We start from the raw sequence: 21,759 nt of genomic DNA, 5'->3' as shown, positions 1-21,759 counted from the left end.
GACAGAGACCAGCCGTTCACCAACCATATTTCCCCCTCCTTCATGACACGGAGTTGGACTCGTTCCCCATGTCCCTTACAATTAGACGTGGTCATGTGACTGGGCTTTGGCCAGTGGCATGTAGGCACGATTGACGTATGCCACTTGTAAGCCTCGCCAGTCCCGAGACGCTCATCCTGGGTGGCTGAATGGCTGGAGCACAGGCCACCCTCGCCCTGCCCACCAACCTTCACAGTGAGCAAGAAATCGACTTAGGTTGGGTTCAGTTTCTGAAATGCTGCAGTGCAGCTCATCAGCCCTAACACGCACCCACCTCACTGCCTCCTTCCGCTCACGGCCTGTTCTGCAGTGACGTTCTGGGCATGGAGGTGACCCTGCCTGCAGGGGCTGCTGGACGAGTCAGGGGGTATGAGGAGCAGATGACAAAGTGGTTCCAAACCATAGCAAAGCCACAGACCCCAGAACAGGAGAAGCTGCCACTTCCTGGGTCGGAGATGCTGGGGGTGGTTTCCTGGGAGCACGGAATTTGCAGCTTTTCTCATTCTGACACCCAAAGCCAAATTCACAATTCCTCCCTGCACATTTCTAGTTTAGAAAGGTCAGCGGCAGACAGTCCTCAGGAGGCTGCACCTGCAGGGCCTGAAGAGCTCCCGGTGCCGGCTGCTCTCTCAGCCACACTTTCCAAGCTCGTGTTAATCAGAAGGGGCATATTTCCCTGCTGCAAATTGGAAAGCCATGTTCCCCATCAGGGCATTCAGATGTGGAGTAAGGTGGGCTCTCATGATTATGTCTTCCGGAGAAACGTTCTCATCAACAGGACAACTGGGCCCATCCTCACCCGAGCCCTCTGCTGGTCTGGGAGGATTTGGTCCTTTCATGGGGCCCGTCCCAGCCCAGACTTCCTCAGCCACTGATGCTGCAGGAGGTCTTTCTCTCCACTGTCCATCAGGAGATGGTGTGTGGGGCCACACACAGCTTGGGGACCCTCCTGGGACAGGGGCTGTGCCTATGTGACCTCGCTCTTTCACGTTCCCTTTTACAAGCCTGTCTGCAGAGCAGAGCTGAGGAAGAAATTCCCGCCTTTCAGTCCTAGATCATCAGGCTGAGAAACTCCAAGAGCCAGGACAGCAGAATATCCCAGTTGTGCTAAGATAACAGAGATAACAGTCAGATGCCGCTGGTACCCACTCTGTGGTGTGCAAGCAGATGAGGGCCCTCAAATTCACTGCTCACTCACTCCACAAATAATGTGCCTACCCTGTGCCTGTGAGGGTGGCTTGGGCAGCCCTTTCTTGAGTTTCGGAAAAGTGTCTGATTGGCAGTTGTCAAATCATGGCCCATGGGCTAACCCAGCCCACTCCCTGTTTTTGTAAATAAAGTTTTATTGGAACACGGCCAACCTGTTAGTTGACACATTGCCTGAGGCTGCTTTCACACCACAGCGACAGAAGCTGTATGGTCACAACGCCTAGAATATTTACCACCTGGCCCTTCACAGAAAAGGTTTGCTGACCCCAGAGTAAGATCGATGACTGTCTACCAGGGGCAATGTGGGGGTGGCAGAAGCACAAGGCATTAAATAAGGTGGAAGAGCATGATGGAAGCCCGCTCCCTGTCTCGGTGACCTTCAATCCTGATGACCTTCAAAGAGGAATCTCTGGTTGGTCCTCATGCCTCCAGCACACCCCGCAGCCCCTGCCCCACTGGCTTGGGTAACAAATCAGGGGCAGCCTTTGTTCTCTCACCTTATGCTTTTCTCTACAGTCAGCTTCCAGCCTGACAAACTATCCCAGTGATCAAACTGCGGTTTGGTATACAATCTCCTTTGTGGATAAACAGTGTGGCAATTCCTCAAAGTCCTAGAGGCAGAACTCCCATTTGATTCATAATCCCATTGCTGAGTGTACACCCAAAGGAACAGAAGTCATTCTCTTATAAAGACACATGCACGTGTATGGTCACTGCAGCGCTATTCACAACAGCAAAGACATGGAATCAACCCAAATGCCCATCAATGACAGACTGGATAAAGCAAATGTGGTACATATACACCACGGAATACTATGCAGCCATAAAAAGGAACGAGATCATGTCCTTTGCAGGGACATGGATGGAGGTGGAAGCCATCATCCTTAGCAAACTAAAGTGGGGACAGAAAACCAAACACCACATGTTCTCACTTATAAGTGGGAGCTGAATGATGAGAACACATGGACACAGGGAGGGGAACAACCCACACTGGGGCCTGTGGGAGGGGTGGGGCAGAAGGAGAGCATCAGGAAGAATAGCTAATGGATGCTGGGCTTAATACCTAGGTGATGGGTTGACAGGGGCAGCAAACCACCATGGCACACGTTTACCTAAGTAACAAACCTGCACATCCTATACATGTACTCCTGAACTTACAGTAAAAGTTGGAAAAAAAAATGAATCACTTTGAGACGAATTTTAAGTCAATGACAACACAAGCAATGGCCGGATGCAAGAAATCCCGGCCCCAAGGATGGTGAGGTGGGTGCAGCATGGGGGCCACGGCACTGCCATTGGCATCGTCTCTAGCATCCGTGGTGGGCGGGAGGTTGCCCAGTGGGCCCAGGAGATGTGGGCCTGGGAAGCTCGCCCAGGATGGGGTTCCAACCCCTGGTGGCTTCCTTCAAGCCCTGAACTGCATTTCACAGGAAAATCTCCAAACCTGCCTGGCCCTCAAGGGGCGTGGGTGGCCAAGGAAAGCTGAGCCCCTGACAGGGAAGAATGCAGCAGAGGCTGGGTGCTGAGGTGGGAGGGCCGGCTCTGTGCAGAGAAGGCAGGTGATACATTTGCAACCAAGTCACCTTGGCTGGGGTGTGGAGGCACACTGCATTCACTCATGCCAGAGTTTCTGCTATAAATAACCGGTCATTTTGGCTGCTCCCTGGTGGGGTCCCCTGGTGGCCGAGGTTAGGGATACAAAGAACTGGGGGGACCCTGCCTGGTGGCTGCTCTCTTCCTCCCATCTCTGCATTCCAAACGCACAGCCCAGCCTTCTGCATTGAAAGGAATGAGAAACAAAACACACTAAACAGCACAAAGAATGAGAATGACCCCTTAAGCACACTCTGGGGACCCTCATTTCCAAAGGGTGGGGTGAGGCTTTTCCACAACGGTTGGGAATTATTTAATGGAATTCTCGCCATCCTTTTATCAAATTGTTGCTCAGATTGGGCTGCAATTTTCTTCAAAGGGAAGAAGAAATTGCTCGTTGATGGCCTTGATAATAGAAACACAAATTTGTAAAATAAATTATTCCTGCGGTAAAAGCAATCTCGGGTGGCCTTGGGACAGACCGCGGCACGGCGCACGCTGGCCTCGGCGCAGGGATCGTCATGGCACCACCCCATCATCCGGGATCTTAGTCATCCATGGAAAGAAATGTGATCAGACCGAAGAAAGGGGTCAGAGGTCAAAGGCCACGATCCACACCCCTGCCCGCTGCTTCCACACACACAGCAGCCACTTGAAAGTAACCAAGAGAGAAATCACCCCTAACTCACAAAGGCCCATCCACCGCGGAGGACGCAGCTTCCCCGCCTGAATTTTTCATCGCGCTGTGTAAGGCTTATCTCATTACGGAAAGGGTGAAATCGCGACCTTCTTAGACACCAAACGCGGAACCCGCCCCTGGCTTTGGGATGTCGGGAGAAGAGCCTACTGCTAACGCCGAGACCCCCGTGCCAACGGGAGGGGTCTGCACTCACCCTCACGAGCTGCTGCGGGAAGGGCCCGCGCGAGTTCTCGGGCACGTTGATGGGCGGGATGACCCAGTCCCGTTTGCGCCGCCTCAGCCCGTTGGCGTTCTGGTGCTGGGGCCACGGCAGCAGGGTGTCCTTCGGAGGCGGAGAGGGGTCCAGAGCCACGATCTTCTTTCCTTTCTGCGGCTTTATTTGGAAAGCGGAGAGAAGAGGCAGAGAAGTCCAGTTAGGTTTTGCACAGAGGAAAATGGCATCTGCTAAGATGATCTGTACTGCCCGAGACTGACAGGGAAGGCGGGTAACGCTGGGACAAGGAGCTAAGCGGGAAAAGGAGTTAAGCGGGAAGGGCGGGATAACGCTGGGAAAGGAACTATTAGGAAAAAAAAATCAAGTGAGACCCCCATCAATATGATGAGACCGATTACAAAATTAAATGCGGGAAAAAGAAACCATAAAGAAAGAAGAAAATATAGTGGACAATGTCACCAATAGTGTAGACAGGGCTTTTTAAGCTCACCCCAAACAATGCAAGAGATCACAAAAGAAAAGACTAATACGTTTTCCCACAAAACTCCTGTTTATGAAAACAGACCCAAAAGGCAATTGACACATTTGGAAAATATGATTTACAACAATTTGACACAAGGTTAATAGTCACTATATAAAGCACTCTTAGAAATAAGAAAATCAAATGGAATGTTGTTTCCTAACAAGAAAAGGACATGAATAGATAATTCACAGCAAAACAAATATAAATGATCAATAAACTTATGAAAAATGTCCACATCTCCCAGTAATCAAATAATGCATATCTAAGTAATATATCCTTTTTACCTGTCAGATTGACAAGGCTGAGCGAAATGAATCTGCAACACTGGGGGTGTGCAGTGAGTCAGTGAGTGGAGGCTGATGGGAGTCAGTGGGCGGAGGCTGATGGCTGAGGGTGTGGGATTTGGCTTTAGACCCCACCTGTGTGTATGTACAAAAGCTCATGTGACGTGGGGCAAAGTGCCTTCATCTCTCACAATCCTGGGTTCTTCTCTGACAGAAGGGAGATAGTAGCAATGGCCCTGAGTTTAGGGACTGCTATGGGAATGACATCAGATGACAATGAGAAAATGCCCAGCCCATGCTTAGCATAGGGCCCAGGCTGTCAGGACTGACACTGATGCACTCCTGCTGCTGGGTCCCCGCGGTCACTCAGCACAGCCCTCTGCCTTCCAGTTGCCAGTGACTATCAAGAGCCTCAAAAAGGACGGTCCCTTTTGATCCAGTAACTCCACAGCTGGAAATCTGTCCCCAGGAAACTCTAGGTGGACCAAAGTCCTTATAGACAGATGTTTACTTTGGATGTTTTTTAAACAAGTAAAAATACCAGAGCACAAATCTGAATGTCTGACAGTGAATTCTAAACGCATTACACTGTGTTCATGTCTGGGAATATTATAATCATTGAAAGTTACTCTTTTAAGACTGACATGAAGAAATGTCCATAAAATATTAGTAAGTGCAGAAATAGCACCAAAGCATACATATAGCATCAACTGCACCTGCATTTTTTTTTTTTTTTTGAGATGGAGTCTCACTGTGTCATCCAGGCTGGAGTGCAGTGATATGATCTTGGCTCACTGCAACCTCTGCTTCCTGGGTTTAAGCGACTCTCCTGCCTCAGCCTCCTGTGTAGCTGGGATTACAGGAGACCGCCACCACATCTGGCTAATTTTTGTATTTTTAATAGAGATGGGGTTTTGCCATGTTGGCCAGGCTGCTCTCAAACTCCCGACCTCTGGTGATCCACCCGTGTTGGCCTTCCAAAGTGCTGGGATTACAGGCATGAGCCACCATGGCAGCCTCAACTGGATTTTTTTAAAGGATAGAAAAAGAGCCTGGGCGTGGTGGCTCATGCCTGTAATGCTAGCACTTTGGGAGGTCAAGGCAGCTGGATCACCCGAGGTCAGGAGTTCGAGACCAGCCTGGCCAACATGGTGAAACCCCATCTCTACTAAAAATCTAAAATTAGCCAGGTGTGGTGGCACATGCCTATAGTCCCAGTTACTTAGGAGGCTGACACAGAAGAATCACTTGAACCTGGGAGGTGGAGGTTGCAGTGAGCCAAGATTGTGCCATTGCACTCCAGCCTCGGGAAAAAGAGCGAAACTCTGTCTCAAAAAAAAAAAAAAAAAAAAAAAGAAAAAAAGAAAAAAGAAATGTAAGAAAATACATGAAAATGCACACACTGGTTTTCTCTGGTCACCAGGGAGTTCTGTTATCATATTTTACTTCCTTCCTTTTACCTTTCTGTGTTTTTTTTTTTTTTTTTGAGACGGAGTCTCACTCTGTCGCCCAGGCTGGAGTGCAGTGGTGCGATCTCAGCTCACTGCAAGCACTGCCTCCTGGGCTCATGCCATTCTCCTGCCTCAGCCTCCTGAGTAGCTGGGACTACAGGCGCCCGCCACCACGCCCGGCTAATTTTTTGTATTTTTAGTAGAGATGGGGTTTTACCATGTTAGCCAGGATGGTCTCGATCTCCTGACCTTGGGCGTCTCAGCCTCCCAAACTGCTGGGATTACAGGTGTGAGCCACTGCGCCTGGCCCCTTTCTGTGTTTCCTAAACGTGATAGTGCACATGACTCCTGTGGCTGACAGCGCCAACAGAATGTCACGCATATATGCGGCATCCATGCGTCTGCCACATCGGGTCCAGTGCAGGGTGCCCACATGGCATGCCTCGCCACAGTCTTCGTGGTTGATGCTCATTTTATCTGAATTGCAGAGGCAGTGGGATATGAGAGTTCACGTGGTGGAGAATGGACCTTGCACCAGGGCAGCCCAAGGCAGGGAGGACAAAGCTGGCCAGGAGGCGTCTGACCACAGGCTGCCCCTCCAGGCAGTGGGGGTCCACACCACCATTTGCCTCAATTAATAAAACCCAGGAGGCTTCCATGGGGCACTCCCGGCCTTCCTTAGAAAGGAGCCATGTGAGGTGCAAACATGGAGACCCAGGGGTCTCGACTTCAGCCTCTCATGATGACAAGGGGCGGGGGCTTTTCTAGGCTCCTCAGGGGCCTTTGAAGAGCTTCCAGGACAGTCCTAGCTGCACATCCTCCCCGGAACCCAGCACAGACAACTGGACTCCATGGTTTCCTCGCTCAGACCAGTAGCCTGTGCCTCATAGGTACTGAATGTCCGATGAGCAGGACAGCAGGACTCTGCATCTGGCCCTTCCACTGAAGACATCCTACCTGTCCTCCAAGTCCTAGCCCCAGACAGAGAGCACCTCCCTGGGAGCTGGTCTCTACCTTGGGGATATGACAATTTACGTTAATATGCTCTAAGCTTTGATGAGAAAGACCAGATTAATCCCACTGCTCAAAGTGGCTTGAAATAACGCCAACATAGCCCACAGGAACAATGATAATAGATGTGGCGTGCACTCAGGTTCCAGGCTCCAGGCCAAATGCTGTTCCAGGTAGTCTCCCCATAAATCCTCCCTCTCACCAGTTCAGCGGGGAGCACCATCATTCCCACTTTCCTACCATGCGAGGCCAAGGCACTCATGAAACCCATGCAGCCCGTTCAGCAGAGGCAGGATTCGGACGCCAGGAGTGTGACCCCAAGGCCAGAGCACCTGAAAGTGCCACCTCTCCCTTCTGTGGTCTCTGTTTGTGAAGTCGAATTCCCTTTGCTGGACCTCAGGAAGGTCCTGGACTGGGCGGAAATCGATCTTCCCATGGAACAGATGGGGAACCAAGGGAAAAGGGGGTCTGAGTGATGTTTCCTGCACCCACCCGGGATGTGTTCCATAAATCCCAGACTGGGGAGAAACAGGTCTGAGCTCCCAGGCTGGTCCCAGGACCAGCAGCTCAGTGCCTTGTGGAGCTCATTAGGAATGCAGGTTCCTAGGTCTCACCTAAGACTTAACAACTCTGGGGTGGGGCCGCCAACCACGCCTGATATGTTCTGCAGTTGGAGAACAGGGCGTCTCCCAGCCCAAAGGCAACTGGGGATCCACCTCTGGAGAAGGGTGGTGGAGCATTATTTTTGTTCTGGAGCAGGTCTGCACGAGGGCAGGCAGCCTGGACAGATCTCTCCCAGATGAGGGTGAGGGGAGCCTCTGGCACAGCTGCTAGCAGGGGCCCGCTGGGCATCTGCAGCTCCCCCGCATCTCCCAGCGGGAGATGGAGGCAGAGACTGGCTGGTCTCTCCCGCCTGGAGGTGCTTCAGGACCAGCAGCAGCTCACCAGGGCCCTCTGAATCTCAGACTCCGAGTTTTAAAGGGGTTTCATACAGCCGTTTTTAAAAAAAATCCTTCGTTTTCATTTGCTTAGGATGAGCTTGTATGGCGTTAATTTCCCTAGTGTTGTTTAAATAAATTGCACATATTTGCTACTATTTTAAAGCTGTGAGACAAATGTAATAACAAAATCTGGTGAAAATCAGTGCCAGACCTGTGCGGGCTTCTGCCTGGAAGATGCACCCGCTTCCCTGGAAGAAAATGTCAACCACAATTAGCACTCACCCTGGTCGAACAAGCATGTTCTTTTGAACACGCAGTCATCTTGGGCCCATTCAGAAGACATCACATAAACACTGATGCATAATTATACTCATTGAAAATAATGCTTCCAGTTACGCTTAAAAATATATTCTAACAGATGACACCTGCTGATTTTCCCTGGTGCATGTCTTTCTTCCGTATTTCGGAGTGAATGAAGACTGAGCATTGGGTAATGACTTAAAGGTGACCTCTACTACACCATTACCAGAAACTAGATAGTACACATGTGCACATGTGTATACAGGCGCTATGCCTGTATGCATGCATGTACGCACATATAGATATATATGAATGCACACGTCAAGTATGCACAGATGTATGGGTGTATGACTACATGTACACACATGCACAAATGCACGTGTATGAATACATGTGTGTTTATGCATTCTACACATGCACAGGTACGCATTGCTTGTGTGTGTGTGTTTGTGTGTGTGTGTATAGAGCACATCACAACTTTCTCAAAACCAACAGCCCAGCAGCAAGATATCTTGGCCATACCCACTCCCCGAATCCTGACAGTTTAGCTCAAGCTAGAAGTCCTGTAACTAGCAGGGTCCAGGAGGGTCCTGGTGGCTGAGCTGGCCTTTGGGGTCCAACCAAGCTCGTGCCTGCAGATCTGCAGAATCAGGAGCTCCAAGGCAGCTGCCCACCATCGCCTCCATCCACTCACGGACACCTGGGAAGATGCGTGAGGGGGCAGCTTCCCGGAGCTGCTGCAGCCTGCAGGATGGCTCCCCAAGGATGTTTCATGGAGCCGTCCTTGACAGGATGAGACCTGGGCCGTGGTCCTACTTTTATCTCCCATGAGTGTTTCCGGGCCTGGAAACTGGCCCTGTGGCCAGGGCCCCGCCCTGGGCTGCAGTGTCCCATACCCCACAGTTCCCCTCCTGCGCTCCCTCCTCTTCCCTGTGCCTTCGACTCTGCCCTGATTCAGCCCCACTGGGCTTCCTGATGCACTCTCAGCTCCCTGCCTATAGGGCAGTGGGCAGGAGCGGCCCAAAGCGCCCACTCTGGCCTCCAGCCTATAGGGTTTCAGCTCACCCGCCAGGTGCTGGGGACCGGACCTCCACCTCCACCACCACCACCCGAGGCCCTGCTCCCGCCCCTCTCTCTGCCTGGGCGCCTCATCCTCATGGCAGGCTCAATCTACAGCACCTCCCCTGGCAGGCCACACTCCACACGGCAGGGAACACCTGCTCTGGTGCCACCCTGGACCCGGTACTGCCCCAGGGGCTGTGCATCTTTTCCTAGTCCCACACGTTAGGGAGGTACCACAGCCCCGGTGGGGGCAGCAGGGCCCTGATAGCCACTCACTTTCTATGGAGCAAACTCAGTGGACAGACTTAAGCCACTGCATCCACACATAGTTACTGATGCCACCCTTGAGCCAGGAGACGACAAAGCAAATGGCCCTCAGACTGTCTCCTGCACGCTCATGTGGGGGCGGGGTGCAGCCATGACCTCAGGGATACCTTCCTGAGTCCTGTACGGGCCCTGGCCCTGCCCAAGTGACTTCCCAGACACAGTCTCATTTAGTCCTCAGGGCAGCCCACAGAGGACATCAAGCTCAAGGGATGAAGTCCCGCTCAAGCTTGGAAGGCCAGGACTGGAGCCCAAGCTGTCTGACCTGTGGCCCACCATCCTGATGGGCCCATCCCACCACTTCCCACAGGGCCCACGATTAGTGCAGAGTCAGAATCAGGCAGGAGGTTCAAACTGGCACCAAGTCGCACACAATCAGTCCACTGGGGACTTGGGGACAGAAACACTCATGGTGGGTATTATATCTCGGTCAGGACACTGAAGGGTGAATAGGACTTTGCCAGGCATGACGGGCCAGGAAGGGGGCACAGACAGTGGCACAGGACAGTGTGGATGCCTCAGAAACCAGGCAGACACCACCATTATTTGGGGCCTGGAAGGAAAGCAGGGTGGGGGCGTCACAGGCTCCGAGGTTAACAGAGCTGCGTGGAGCATGGCTTTTCTCTCCACTGCTCAAGTCAGGATTTATTTCATCCCCGATCTCAGTCCCTCATCTGTGAAAGGGGGGTGATCAGGAAGCCCCCCTGCCAGGTGTGGGGTGAATGTGGTACTGTCTAGGGAGCATTGGCAGACATGGGGACCTTCAGCCCTGCTGTCGGAAGAAACCTGAGAAGGGGCAGAGCTGGGGGTGGAGCTCCTAAAAGCTGGGCAGGACTTCCGGAGGGCAGAGGAGAGGGCAAGACTCCTGCAGCCTGGAGGCTGGGTCAAGGGGGGCCTAGGATGAGCTCTGAGTGTTCAGGGGCTAGGGCTGGGGGGCGGGCGAACTCGGGGTGTCCCACAACCCTTAGATTCCAGGAAGGGAAACTGAGGCCCAGGTCAGTGGAAGAATTTGTCCAAATTGCCTGGCTAGGGAGAGCTGGGGCCAAGTGGCGAGGGAGACTGAGGGTGGGGTAGGGAGGGGAGGGTCAGGGACTGCTCTGGTGAGGGCACCGTGAGCAAAGTGGGCTCCTGGACCCAGACCAAGGGGCCTGCCAGGGAGGGAGGTGTGGGCCCAGGCTCCTTCCTGGGTGGCCTAGTGGGGTCCTAGAGAACCCAGGGCTGGGCCCAGCATCCACGGTCCCTCTATCCCACCCATACTTTCCTCCTGGGAGCCAATCCCAGAGGCGCGGGGGTGGGCCTAAGGGTCCAGCCGGCCAATCAGAGTCCGGCATTCCACCTGGCCAGGTGACTGCTCCAGGGAAGGCAGGTGACCCCAGCAAGTGACTTTCCCGGGGCTGCTGGAAGGGGTGGGCTCTCCTCCCTCGATGAGGGTTTGAGATGGGAGGGTGGGAGCCCTGCCAGTCCCCTTGCCCCACAGGCACCTGGGGCTTTGGGCCTGGCCTCCAGGCCGCCCAGGTCAGCCCCTGCCTTCCCCATCCTGACTCCTGGCCCCAGTCTTGCTGTTCCTGAAATGTGCCACGCCCAGGCTGGTCCCTACCAGGACAGGCTCCTCAGAGTCTGTTCACACTCGGCCTCCTTGGCCTGGACAGCAACCTGGAGACACGGTCCTCCTCCTCCTCCTCCTCTTCCCTGCTCTCCTTACGCCCTAAGGCTGCTCTGCTGCAGCTGAGCTGAGAGCCCGGCCTGTCTGTTTGCAGATGACATCTGTGAGCCCCACAACTGTGGCTTCGTGGCTTCAGCTACCTTTCCTGGGACAGACACCAGGGTGAGTCGCTGGCCTCAGTATCATGTACAGCCATTGGCTGGCTGGGGATGGCGGTCCATCGGTCGAACAGAGCCCAGGGGTGGAGAGAGTCTGCAGTCTGGGGCATCATCAGAGCCTGGAGCAGTGTGCCCCAGATGCCTGGTAAATGGTGTCACCACTCCCGCCTCTTACTTACACGAGGCTGTGGGAGGTCCATCCTCGGGACCCCTCCGAGCCCTGAGCGGCCAGGAGTGGCAGCAGATGAACTTGTCTAGGGGCCCAGTTTCCAGGGTCAGAGCCTACCTGCCCAGTGCTGAGCGGGGACAGGGCCATTTCCTCAGGGGACAGATGAAGGGTGTGGGGGCCTGAGGCCCCCAGGGATGTGTCTACAAGGTGCAGGTGACTCTAAACCTGCCTGCTTCTTAATCAGCTTTTATTTACAAAGTGCTTCTCATTTCAGATCGCCTCTCCCCATTAAGCCCTAATCAACTGTGCTTCCTATCGAATGCATTCTGCTGATCCTACTCCAAGATGGTGATTTATGGAGGCAGCAGCAGCAGGAGCCTCCAGGCACGGGTCCTAGTGCTGGGCCCTGCGACCTGCATGAGGCTTCCACTCTCTCTGGGCCTCGGCTTCCCTGCTGACGGGAGGGGCTGGTGAGCTCTGTGCTCCAGAGCTACCTGGATGCCTGGGATGTGGGCAGCAGTGGGGATAGGAGTGATGTTAGAAACCGAAGCCTGGGGCACCTTGGGGAGCGGAAGCTTCACTTCACATCTGGGGAGGAAGGTGCTGCGAAACTGCCACTGATGGGGCGGATGCACGACAAAGCCCCATGCATAAGTGGAGCTTGGCTTTTTAGAGATAAAATGACAGCCTGGGCTCCAGTGGGCTGCTCGGGGGGCCCTGCGTGGAAGGTGTGTTCACTCTCCACCCAGGGCTCGAGGGGTCTGGATGGTGTCATGGTCTTTCTGGATGAACTCTTCTCCAGCCCCGGGTCTCTCTGTGCAGGCTTCCTGGACCAATCTCAAATACAGGCATCCTCTCTCTTCCCAGGGATACAGTGACCAATCCCTCACACTCAAGAATACATAAATTGTGATTCAGGGGAAGTGATGAGAGGTAAATGAGCTTAAGAGACAAAAGGAAGGCACACAAAGACAACTTCCGTTCGACTGGAAGTCAGTGGCCCCAGGGTTCACGGGCAAGGTGCATGTTGAGAAAACCACACTAGCTCCCATGTCCACACCTGCACCCTGCGGCGGCCTGTGCTCTCCCCAGGGCCGGATTCCGCCCTGCTGGCTTCTTGGGGCCACAATGTTTTATTTTCTTAAGCTTCTGGCAGCCCTGCTCCCTGCCTGGGTCTTGCTCTCCTGTCTGTGTGATGAGGCTGTAACTGGCTGTGGCTGCGAGGTGAGGTCTCCAGGGACAGCTCAGTATCAGCAAAACGCGGGTCATTTCCCTCCCCTCATCACTCGCAAGCGAGAGACGAAGAATGCAAAACTGACCTGGGGCAGGCTTTACATGATCGTCTTTTTCTGTTTTTTGAAAAAGAAAAAAACAGTGTTAAGGAAAGATTATAATCATATGCACCTCCCAAGCTACATGCAAAAAGTTATCATTTGTTATATTTTTTATTCTCGAATCCACGCATCTGTTAGGAGCTGGGAATTATGAAGAGCCAAGGAGGAACCCTGGCTTTTAAGTGAAGGGAATGCTAAAACACTCAGAGGTGAAGCCACATGGGGGAGGGCAGCCACCAAGACCCGGCTTCCACGCAGAAACTCCCAGAGTGCCTTCCATGGAAGACGAGGGGTCTTTCCCCACAATCGTGGTCTGGCTGGGGCATGGGAGCTGGTTCACAGGTGAATGGTGATCAACTATTGTAACATTTCCTTGTGGTAGAGATGCAGATAGCAGGTCCCACTCCAGACCCTCTGGACACATTGCATGAGGCTCTCTGCAGGGTGGACGAGCTCCCTGGGCATCCTGAACTAAGCACCCGCTCCGCAGTGCCGTAGCCATCGCGTGAAAATGCCTCCCAGAGGCACAGATGCCAGAGCAGGCCTCTTGAATAGATGGGCTGAGATGGGGTGGACCTGATCAAAACCCCAGCGTGGTGCAGATGGAAGAGGGGAACAGGGCCTGGGTTCCCTGAGCATGGTTTATTAGTTGTGGGGGGCCTGATGCTCCTGCCAAGTTCAGTGAGGAAGAGCGAGCATCCCTTGTTCCTAGTCGAAGTCATTACCCTCAAGAAATGGCAAAAACATGGAAATTGCTTCAAATTCCCTGACACCAGATCCGTAGTATATTTCTAAGGGAAGCCGGCAGCCCCGACCTTTGGCGATAGGTCACAGATGGTGGTGGTGGCATCCCTCACTTGTCATCCCGCCCAGCGGCCAGGTCCTGCACTGATCCTGCTGGACACGTCCTTAGCATCTGAAGTGCCCCACAATGTTGAGAAAATGGCATGGCACAAGTCCACCTGATTCCACAAAAGCATTTATGGGAATGTTTTCAAATCAGTTCCTGCTGGGACATGACCTCTGGTCACCGTACTGGCTGTTGCCATGGTCAAGGTGCTCCGTGTCAGCTTGTTGGGGTGCACCTGCCCCCCTCCTGGAAAGGTGTAACTGCTGGCTCTCATTACCCAAGAAAGTGGCTCTTTGGGGAGGTCCCCATGCCACTGGATTTCTCTGATAGGCAGCATAGCCCTGTGAACCCGCAATGCTGAGAGACAAGGCTTCTGTAGCTGCAGAGCCTGGGGGTCCGATTTGCATAAGCAGATAAACTAGACCCAGTGTCAAGGAACGGTGAGAGGACACAGAGGGGATTGTGCTTCTTCACTTCCCTGATTTTGCTGCCTCTCCTTGTCTTACAAGCTGGACAGAGTGCAGTGGGAGCCATTCTACCAAGGAAGAGAAGAATATTTGCAACAGCCCCGAGCTAGGAATTCTGCTGGATCTGCTCCACACAACCCTGTGAGCCATGTGGGGAAAACAGAGCCCTCCTTTTCTGTGAAGATAAAAATAGAGGTGGCAAATGTCTCCAGAAGTGGAAATGTGGGTGAACAGTGGGTATTGAAGATGGTTTTTGGTGTGAATGAGAAAGTTAATCATCATGAGACAATTCAGCTCAGAGAGCGGAACTTTCTTTCCATACCAGATGCTGGCCAGTCCCGCTGTGTGGTCATGTCAGGCATAAGATGCATCTAACTTGTGGATTTCATTCTGTTTCCAACATGCCTCATGACTGTGTAGAATGGTGATGGGCACAGAACAGATCTCGGAGGTGTCACTAGAGAGTGCCTACGAAACGGTCTTACTCTGACTTGGGGAAGTCCACCACCTGCAGACTGGATGGCCCAGGGAAACAGCGCAGGGGAGCTCCTGCCTCCTGGCCTATCCCCACAGCAGAGCCAGGTGGGCCCTGGGGTGGCCTTGAGGCTGGACTGGCTGCAAAGGCAAAGCATTGCAGCTTTTCCTTGCGCCCAGCCCTCTAACCTGGTCCTGCTGTGCGGAGCTGCCTGCTGTGCGGCGCTGCCTGCTGTGCGGAGCTGCCTGCTGTGCGGAGCTGTCGGCGGCATGGCTTATGAGGATGCTCCATGCACTGGAGCTTCCTGTGAGAGGAAAGGTGCTCTGTCTGGGGATGCAGGGAGAAGAGCACTCTCAGGATGGAAGGTTCTGGGAGCTCTGAAACCCTATGTAGGTCCCGGAGCCCTGCTGAGGCCACGGCGTCTTCTGCGCGTTATTCACTAACAAAATCAGCGCTCACCCCTCTGTGCACTGTAGTCCCAGCCACCCAGCACCTCTGTCCCCAAAGCCACCAGCCTTTGACTTTGTCTAGCCTCAGGCTCCCGGGTGCTGGCAGCTTCTCATGTGGCAGTGACCACAGACCCATGGCACCACCTCATAGTGCATTTTCGGCTCCTGTTTTGTTGAACGTTCTAATGTTTGGGTAAATATGTGGCTGACCCCAGCCACACACACACCACGTCTTAGAGTCTAGTGCTCCAAGACTATCGATTGCATAGGAGTCTGCCATGGAAATTAAACATCTGGGGAAGGACCGGCCATGCCTGCATTATGAACGTACATTGCTCTGTTGGAACAGGGAGGATACGATTTCTTCCCCAAATATCAAGGCTATTTATGGCTCTTTTCAATCTCTCTGATTCGCAGTCTTCCTGTTCTCATTGCTTCCTTATAGCTTTGGGTTAAACATGCTTCAAAAGGAAATTATGTGAGCCCCCCTCCCCTAAATGTCAAACCTAGTATGGATGTTTACTGAGGATAATTAGATTTCTTTTAAAAAAGGGGGTGCCCTAAAACCTACACAGAGTTCATTCCTCTACCTCCTATTTCCTTTTCAGTGTACCTTTGAGAAAGGGTCCATTTTGCTTCCCCGAAAACATGTATATTTAAAATATTTAACTAGGATATTGTCTGCAGCCTTCTAGCTGGTTTCCATGGTAGCTAAGGATGGACGGAATAAAATGGTATTTAACAAACACAAACTAAAACAAAAGAACGATATCTACATTCTTTCACAAATAGAACACGTGAGCCATTGTAAGTCAGCATTTGCATGAGTTTCATTCCGAAAAGGCACTTAGTGTATTTTTTTCTTACATCAATGACACCAGTAGGGGCCAAACCCACTCTCCCTGCCCCACGAGCACCACCGAATTTCTTACTTCTGATCTCTCATAAAAAGGCGACATCATTTTGAAAATTCCCATAGAAATAATACAAGGAAAGTTTTCCTGAACACAGTCGGGCAGTTATTTCTTCACTGTGTCCATTTGGAAGGAAAGCCACAGCAGGGAGGCTCATGGCTTGCTGCCAAAGTGTCGGTGCACCGAGGTCTCGGCTCAGTGCCCCCAGGATGGAGTAGGGGCGGGAAGCCAGCACCTTCATTTTTACCCAGGGAGGTTGCATGACCTGCCCAGCGTCATGCTGCTGTCCTCTGGAGGCCGGTTGGAACTCAGGCCATGGCCCCTGGAGCCTGGGCTCTCAGCCCTCACCGTTCCTCCTCTCACAGGACACAGAGGATGGAGGATCACCCAGCACGCTGCAGTCCTGGGACCCCTCTCCCCGTGCACCTGTGGGCAAAGCCGGAGCCTGGGCTATGACTTCTGAGGGCCTGGGCTGTCCTGGGGGAAAGTTTAGAGTTGGTTCTTTAGGCAACTTGTAACAATTACCATCACCCCGTGGAGGGGTTTCATGTTGTTCCTAATTAGCCTCACAAACCACGTAACCACCACGTTTCTCTGGATGAAGATCTCAAAGCCACCCGCCCCCTCCCCCTACCCTTCAGCCTTGCCTCCCACCAAAAGCGAAGATACAGAAGGATAAGGAATTGTGGCTGACAAGAGAGCAGGTGGCATGTGTGTTCTGATGTCAGCCTCTTTAAGGGTGTTGATAAGTATTTCCATCTAGCAGAAGAAAGGAGGTTCCAGAATGTTCTGGTACAAAGAGATCTGGACAAGCTACCGAGCTTGTGACCTCGGTCCTGGCCGGGCTGCACCCCTGGCTTTAGACCAGGTTTCTCAACCTCGGCATTCCTAACACTTTGGGCTGAATCCTTCTTTGTTTGGGGTGTCCTGGGTTCTGTAGGATGCTGAGCAGCATGCCAGGCTGCACCCAACTCACGAGCAACCCCACTGTGGTGACAACCACAGGCGTCTCGGGTCTCGCCTAGTGCCCTGGCTGAGAACAACTTGCTCTAGAGAATCAGGAAAATTATGTTTAGTTAGAAACACCTCAAACAAAATTACCCTCCAGTTTATAGAAAAATATATTCATAGTAAAAAAAAAATTAAATTAAATTAGCAAGTTAAGGGAAAATGTATTACTTTTTCCCAGAGTCATTAGTGGTGGAACTGAATGAAATCGTTCACATTTTGTGCATTAGTGAGAAAGATGGTCGGTGCCATCAGTGTGTGTGATTCGGGAAGACTTTGGTGAGGACCGCGATAAACGCTCCAACCAGAGCCCTGGCGCCCAGACCCTCAGTGACATGTCCTCTGAAGAGTCCCCTGGGGACCTCCAGCTTCATGGATCTGTCGTCCACCGTGTGGCGTTTCAGTCTCACAGACACCCCTGTTCTTGCTGGGAATCTTTCTGCCAGCTACAAAAGACTGTGTCCATGACCCCTTTCTCACTGTTTTCACAAAATCCTTCTCCAGAACCACAGAGGGTTTTATTTTTAACCAAATATTAAATGAGAGCCATGGCCTTGGAGTGAAACACAAACGTATTGGTCTGAGAAGTCTGCCTTCAGTTTTACTTTCATCACCTGCAGGAGGGCAGCGCTGGCCCCTCACAACTCTGTTTGGGGGGCTCTGAACAGGCTCCCCAAAGTGTGTATATAGACGTGTGTGTGCACACATGCATGCACAAATATGCATATGCGTGCACACACATCTTATCCCATGTGCGAATGCACACATGCACACACACATACTCACAAGCGCGCATACACGTGCACACCCATGTGCACACTCACGTGCACATGTGCACACGCATATACATGTGTACACCCATGCACACACATGTGCACTCACACCAGCTCTAGTCGAGAGCTAACGGCCCAAGCAGAACCTGACTGTGCTAGAAGCTGAGACGCTGGAGGGCCCGTGTGCCTGCCCCACACCGCGCCTGTGCGCCCTCTCAGCTCCCAGCCTGCACAGGCCTGCAGGGGAGGCGGGCAGGTGGGCTCATCCCCTGTCAGGAGGCCAAGTCTTGGACTGACTGGCCCAGACAGACATGGAGCTGGGGTTAGAGTGGCCACGGCTCAGGGGGACCGTCACTGTACATGGGACGCGGTGCCACGTGCAGTCCTGAGGTTATGCCCTCAGGACAACTTCACGGACCTCGTGGTCCTTATTTTGCAGATGGATCAGAGACATCCTTGGCTGGGAGGTGGGCAGAGGCAGATTCACCCCGGGGCTCTCTCTCAGTGCCCCTCTGCCCCTAATTCCTCGTGGCAATTCTGGGAAAGCCCTTGAGCCTCCGATTGCGTCAGGACAGACAGCAAATGAGTCAACCATGCAGAACGTACAGCCTCATCCACGGCACCACAATATGGGCAGGGCCCAGGGCCCGAGGCAGAGCACACATCCCACAGTGGTGCACTGAGTAATTACGTTGTGACCGGAGCTGGCCTGGCTCGGCTCTTTGCATCTGCTGTTCCCTCTGTCTGGAACACTCCTCCCACGGGAATTTTTTCACGGCTGGCTTCTTCCCATACATCACCTCTCAACTTGGATGTCAACATCCTGCACCCCTGGATGAAACAGCACCTCTACCCTCTGTCCACCTGTCCCGGGGCTGGGTACCCCTCACCTGACTCTGAATGTGCCTGCACAGCATTTGCCAAACCGCATCTGCCACATGGACACCTGGCCTGCCTGCCCCGAGAGAAGGTAAGCTCGGTGAGGGTGGGGACCACGTTGCAGCGTCCTCTGTCGTGTCCCCAAGTCTTAGAGCTGCCACACAGCAGTGCTGGGACACGTGAATGCCCAGCATCACTCCTGGAGTGAACAAAGACAGTGACTTCCAGATCTTCCCAGCCCATGGGACTCCAAGGTCCTCAGAGGCATGGCTGCCACTCAGGTCCAGTCCTGTGGCCATGCCTCTGGGGGAGGAGGTGACACAGAGTCTGTACCACTCGCTCCTCCCTCCACGGCTCACGTGACCAGAGCCTCCCTGCCGGCATGGCCCACTTTTATCCCTGACACCCTCCACATGGCAGCAAGAATCTTCACCAAGCCACCTTCCAGGTCACCATGGGCTCAATCCCCTTCACATCTTTTTGGGACAGTGACCCTGGCAGTGTCTGCAGTGAGGTCTGCCCTTCTCCCACCAGGACGGCCTGGGGAAAATGACCAATAACCCACCAGATTTTGCTCCCTAGGGGGCTTCCCTGCCTGGTCCTGGGGAGTCTGGGGCCGCCCCTGCAGCTGACTGCCCCTGGGGCCCTGGGCACCCCTCTATGTACAAGTGAAGGGCTGGCCCAGATGTCGTTCAAGGTCGTTTGCAGCCTGAAAACACTGGCTAAGTTTGAACTTCTCAGGCCCGAAAGAAGCAAGACCAATTCCAATAGTCACTCCCGTCCTTCGCAACCCATGAAGAGTTACAAGCTGCCGTTCCTTTGGGGTGCATTGGACGGCCATGAAACCTAACACTGATGGCCCATCACCCCCGAAACTCGAGCCCCCTGGAGTGGGCTGGGGGGGGGGTCTGTGTTCTGATGTGGAGAAACACGCGTGGAGATACGAATACACGCTCTGCTGAACCCAGGGGCCATGGAATCTGCACCTGAGCAGCCAGACCTCTGCTGGTGACGGTGTCTGAACTTGCAGGAGCGTGGAGGTTATTCACACTCATTAAAATAGCTCGTCATCTTCAAAACAAAGCCAGGAGGTGGACAGGTTGTCTACAAGTTTGCCAACGGCACTGTTGCTGTTTATTTATTCTAGAATTGCTGTTTTTCAGTCCCGTTGAGGGCCACCTTTTGGGAGAAGGATAAAACAAACCACCATTTTCTGGAGATGTGAGCTTCAAACTTGGACCCCCACCTCGGGACCTTCTAGTTGCTTTCCCAAGGCAGACATGCCTTCTGCAGAAACAGCTCATGTGGAGAGCCCTGGGGGACCATCCCCTCACTGCCCTGATGACCTGTAGTCCCCTTCAGTTAAAGTTCTCAAATGCTCAGGTGTCCAGGTTCAGATCAGACACTAGCCAGCCAGCCCTGGGGAACTCACAGAGGAATGCAGTCTGTGGATGCTTCCCTGCAATGCCAGCCTCACTTACAAGGCCTCCGCTCTCAGGGTGAAGGGCAAGAAGTGATTCATATCCAGGCTTCTCCAGGAGATGGGGGGAGGGACCCGGGGATGGGGGAGGGACCTGGGGATGAGGGAGGGTCCAGGGGATGGGGTGATGGGCCAGGGGGATGGGGGGATGGGCCAGGGGGATGGGGGGATGGGCCTGGGGGATAGGGGATATGGACCATGTGAGTAGTGGGGGACACCCCTGTGCAGGAGAGAGTTCACCCTGGCCTAGGCCTCTCCTGGGCTCCCTGCTCCAGTCTTTGCACGTGCTCTACAGTGACACACCTGACATTTGCTAACAGCTGCCTGTGGGCCCCACCTCCACAGCTCAGCAACCCCTCTCATTCTGTGACGGTCCCACAGCCCGCAGCATACAAATGCAGATCGGAGGCAAGGAGAAGCCGAGCCCCTGGCCAGGGTTGAGAGGAGCTCAGGTGCAGGCCCAGGATGCAGACTCCAGACATCCTGCTCTGAGCTCTCGCACCACAGCCCAGGGGGTGCGTTCACGCTAAGGAAGCCCGCGCCTCCTCCATGTGCTCTTAGGCTGTCTGTGATTCATCAGAACGTGCAGAGGAGAAGGCCTGAGAGCTCAGCCCACAGTGGACACAGTGGCGCAGCCTGCCCTGCTGTGGGAACGTGAGCATGGGGGGCACGGGCTGGGCGTGGTGAACACCCCAAGTGAGCCTGGGGTGATGCAGTTGGGTGGCCGCATCCAACCCTGTGAAGTGCCGGGTCCTTTGTTGCTGACCATACACAGAACTCTTTTTCAGACTGAGTTTGGTATCAGTGTGAGTGTGCAACATCCGCGCATGTGTTTCATGTAGCCGCATGTGTGTACTGTGTAGAGCGTGTGTACATGTAGATGTGTGGTGTGTGTGTGTGGTGTGCCGTGTATGTGTATGTGTGGTGTGTATATGTGTGTAGTGTGTGTGGCATGTAGTGTGTGCCATGTATGTGGTATGTCCATGCGATTCATGTATGTGGTATGAAATGTACTATGTGTGGTATGGTGTGCGGGGCATGTGTGACATGCTCCGTGTGTGTGGTGTGTGGGGCATGTGTGTGGGTGTGGGCTGCATGCACTGTGTATATGGTGTGTGTGGTGTGTATGGGGCATGTGTGTGTGGTCGGTGACGTGCACTGTATGGTGTGTGTGTGTGGTGTGTACGGGGTGTGTGTGTGTGATGTGTGACGTGCACTGTGTGTATGGTGTGTGTGGTGTGCACGGGGCGTGTGTGTGTGTGGCATGCACTATGTGTGTGGTGTTACAAGGCAGTGTGTGTGCGGTGTGCACTGTGTGTGTGGTGTGTGTGGGGCGTGTGTATGTGTGTGGTATTGATATGGTTTGGCCGTGTCCCCACCCAAATCTCATCTTACATTATATATCCCAGAATTCTCACGTGTTGTGGGAGGAACCCAGGGGGAGGCAATTGAATCACAGGGGCTAGTCTTTCCCGTGCTATTCTCGTGA

General features: G+C 53.3%; 1 protein-coding gene across 3 annotated transcripts in view; it reads right to left on the bottom strand.

Moving 5' to 3' along the window:
* CDH4 (cadherin 4) overlaps nucleotides 1-21,759 on the bottom strand; it is a 712,793-nt gene that overhangs the window by 169,382 nt on the left and 521,652 nt on the right. For all 3 annotated transcript variants that reach the window (XM_034947466.3, XM_034947467.3, XM_063601128.1), the window contains one exon: nucleotides 3,735-3,914. In XM_034947466.3, the coding sequence (XP_034803357.1) occupies nucleotides 3,735-3,914 (180 nt within the window). The remainder of the gene's footprint in view (nucleotides 1-3,734; nucleotides 3,915-21,759) is intronic.

This window comes from Pan paniscus, chromosome 21 (genome assembly GCF_029289425.2).
Source record: "Pan paniscus chromosome 21, NHGRI_mPanPan1-v2.0_pri, whole genome shotgun sequence".
Taxonomy (NCBI): domain Eukaryota; kingdom Metazoa; phylum Chordata; class Mammalia; order Primates; family Hominidae; genus Pan; species Pan paniscus.
The sequence above is the reverse complement of the archived record's forward strand: the minus strand, read 5'-3'. Positions and strand labels throughout refer to the sequence as shown.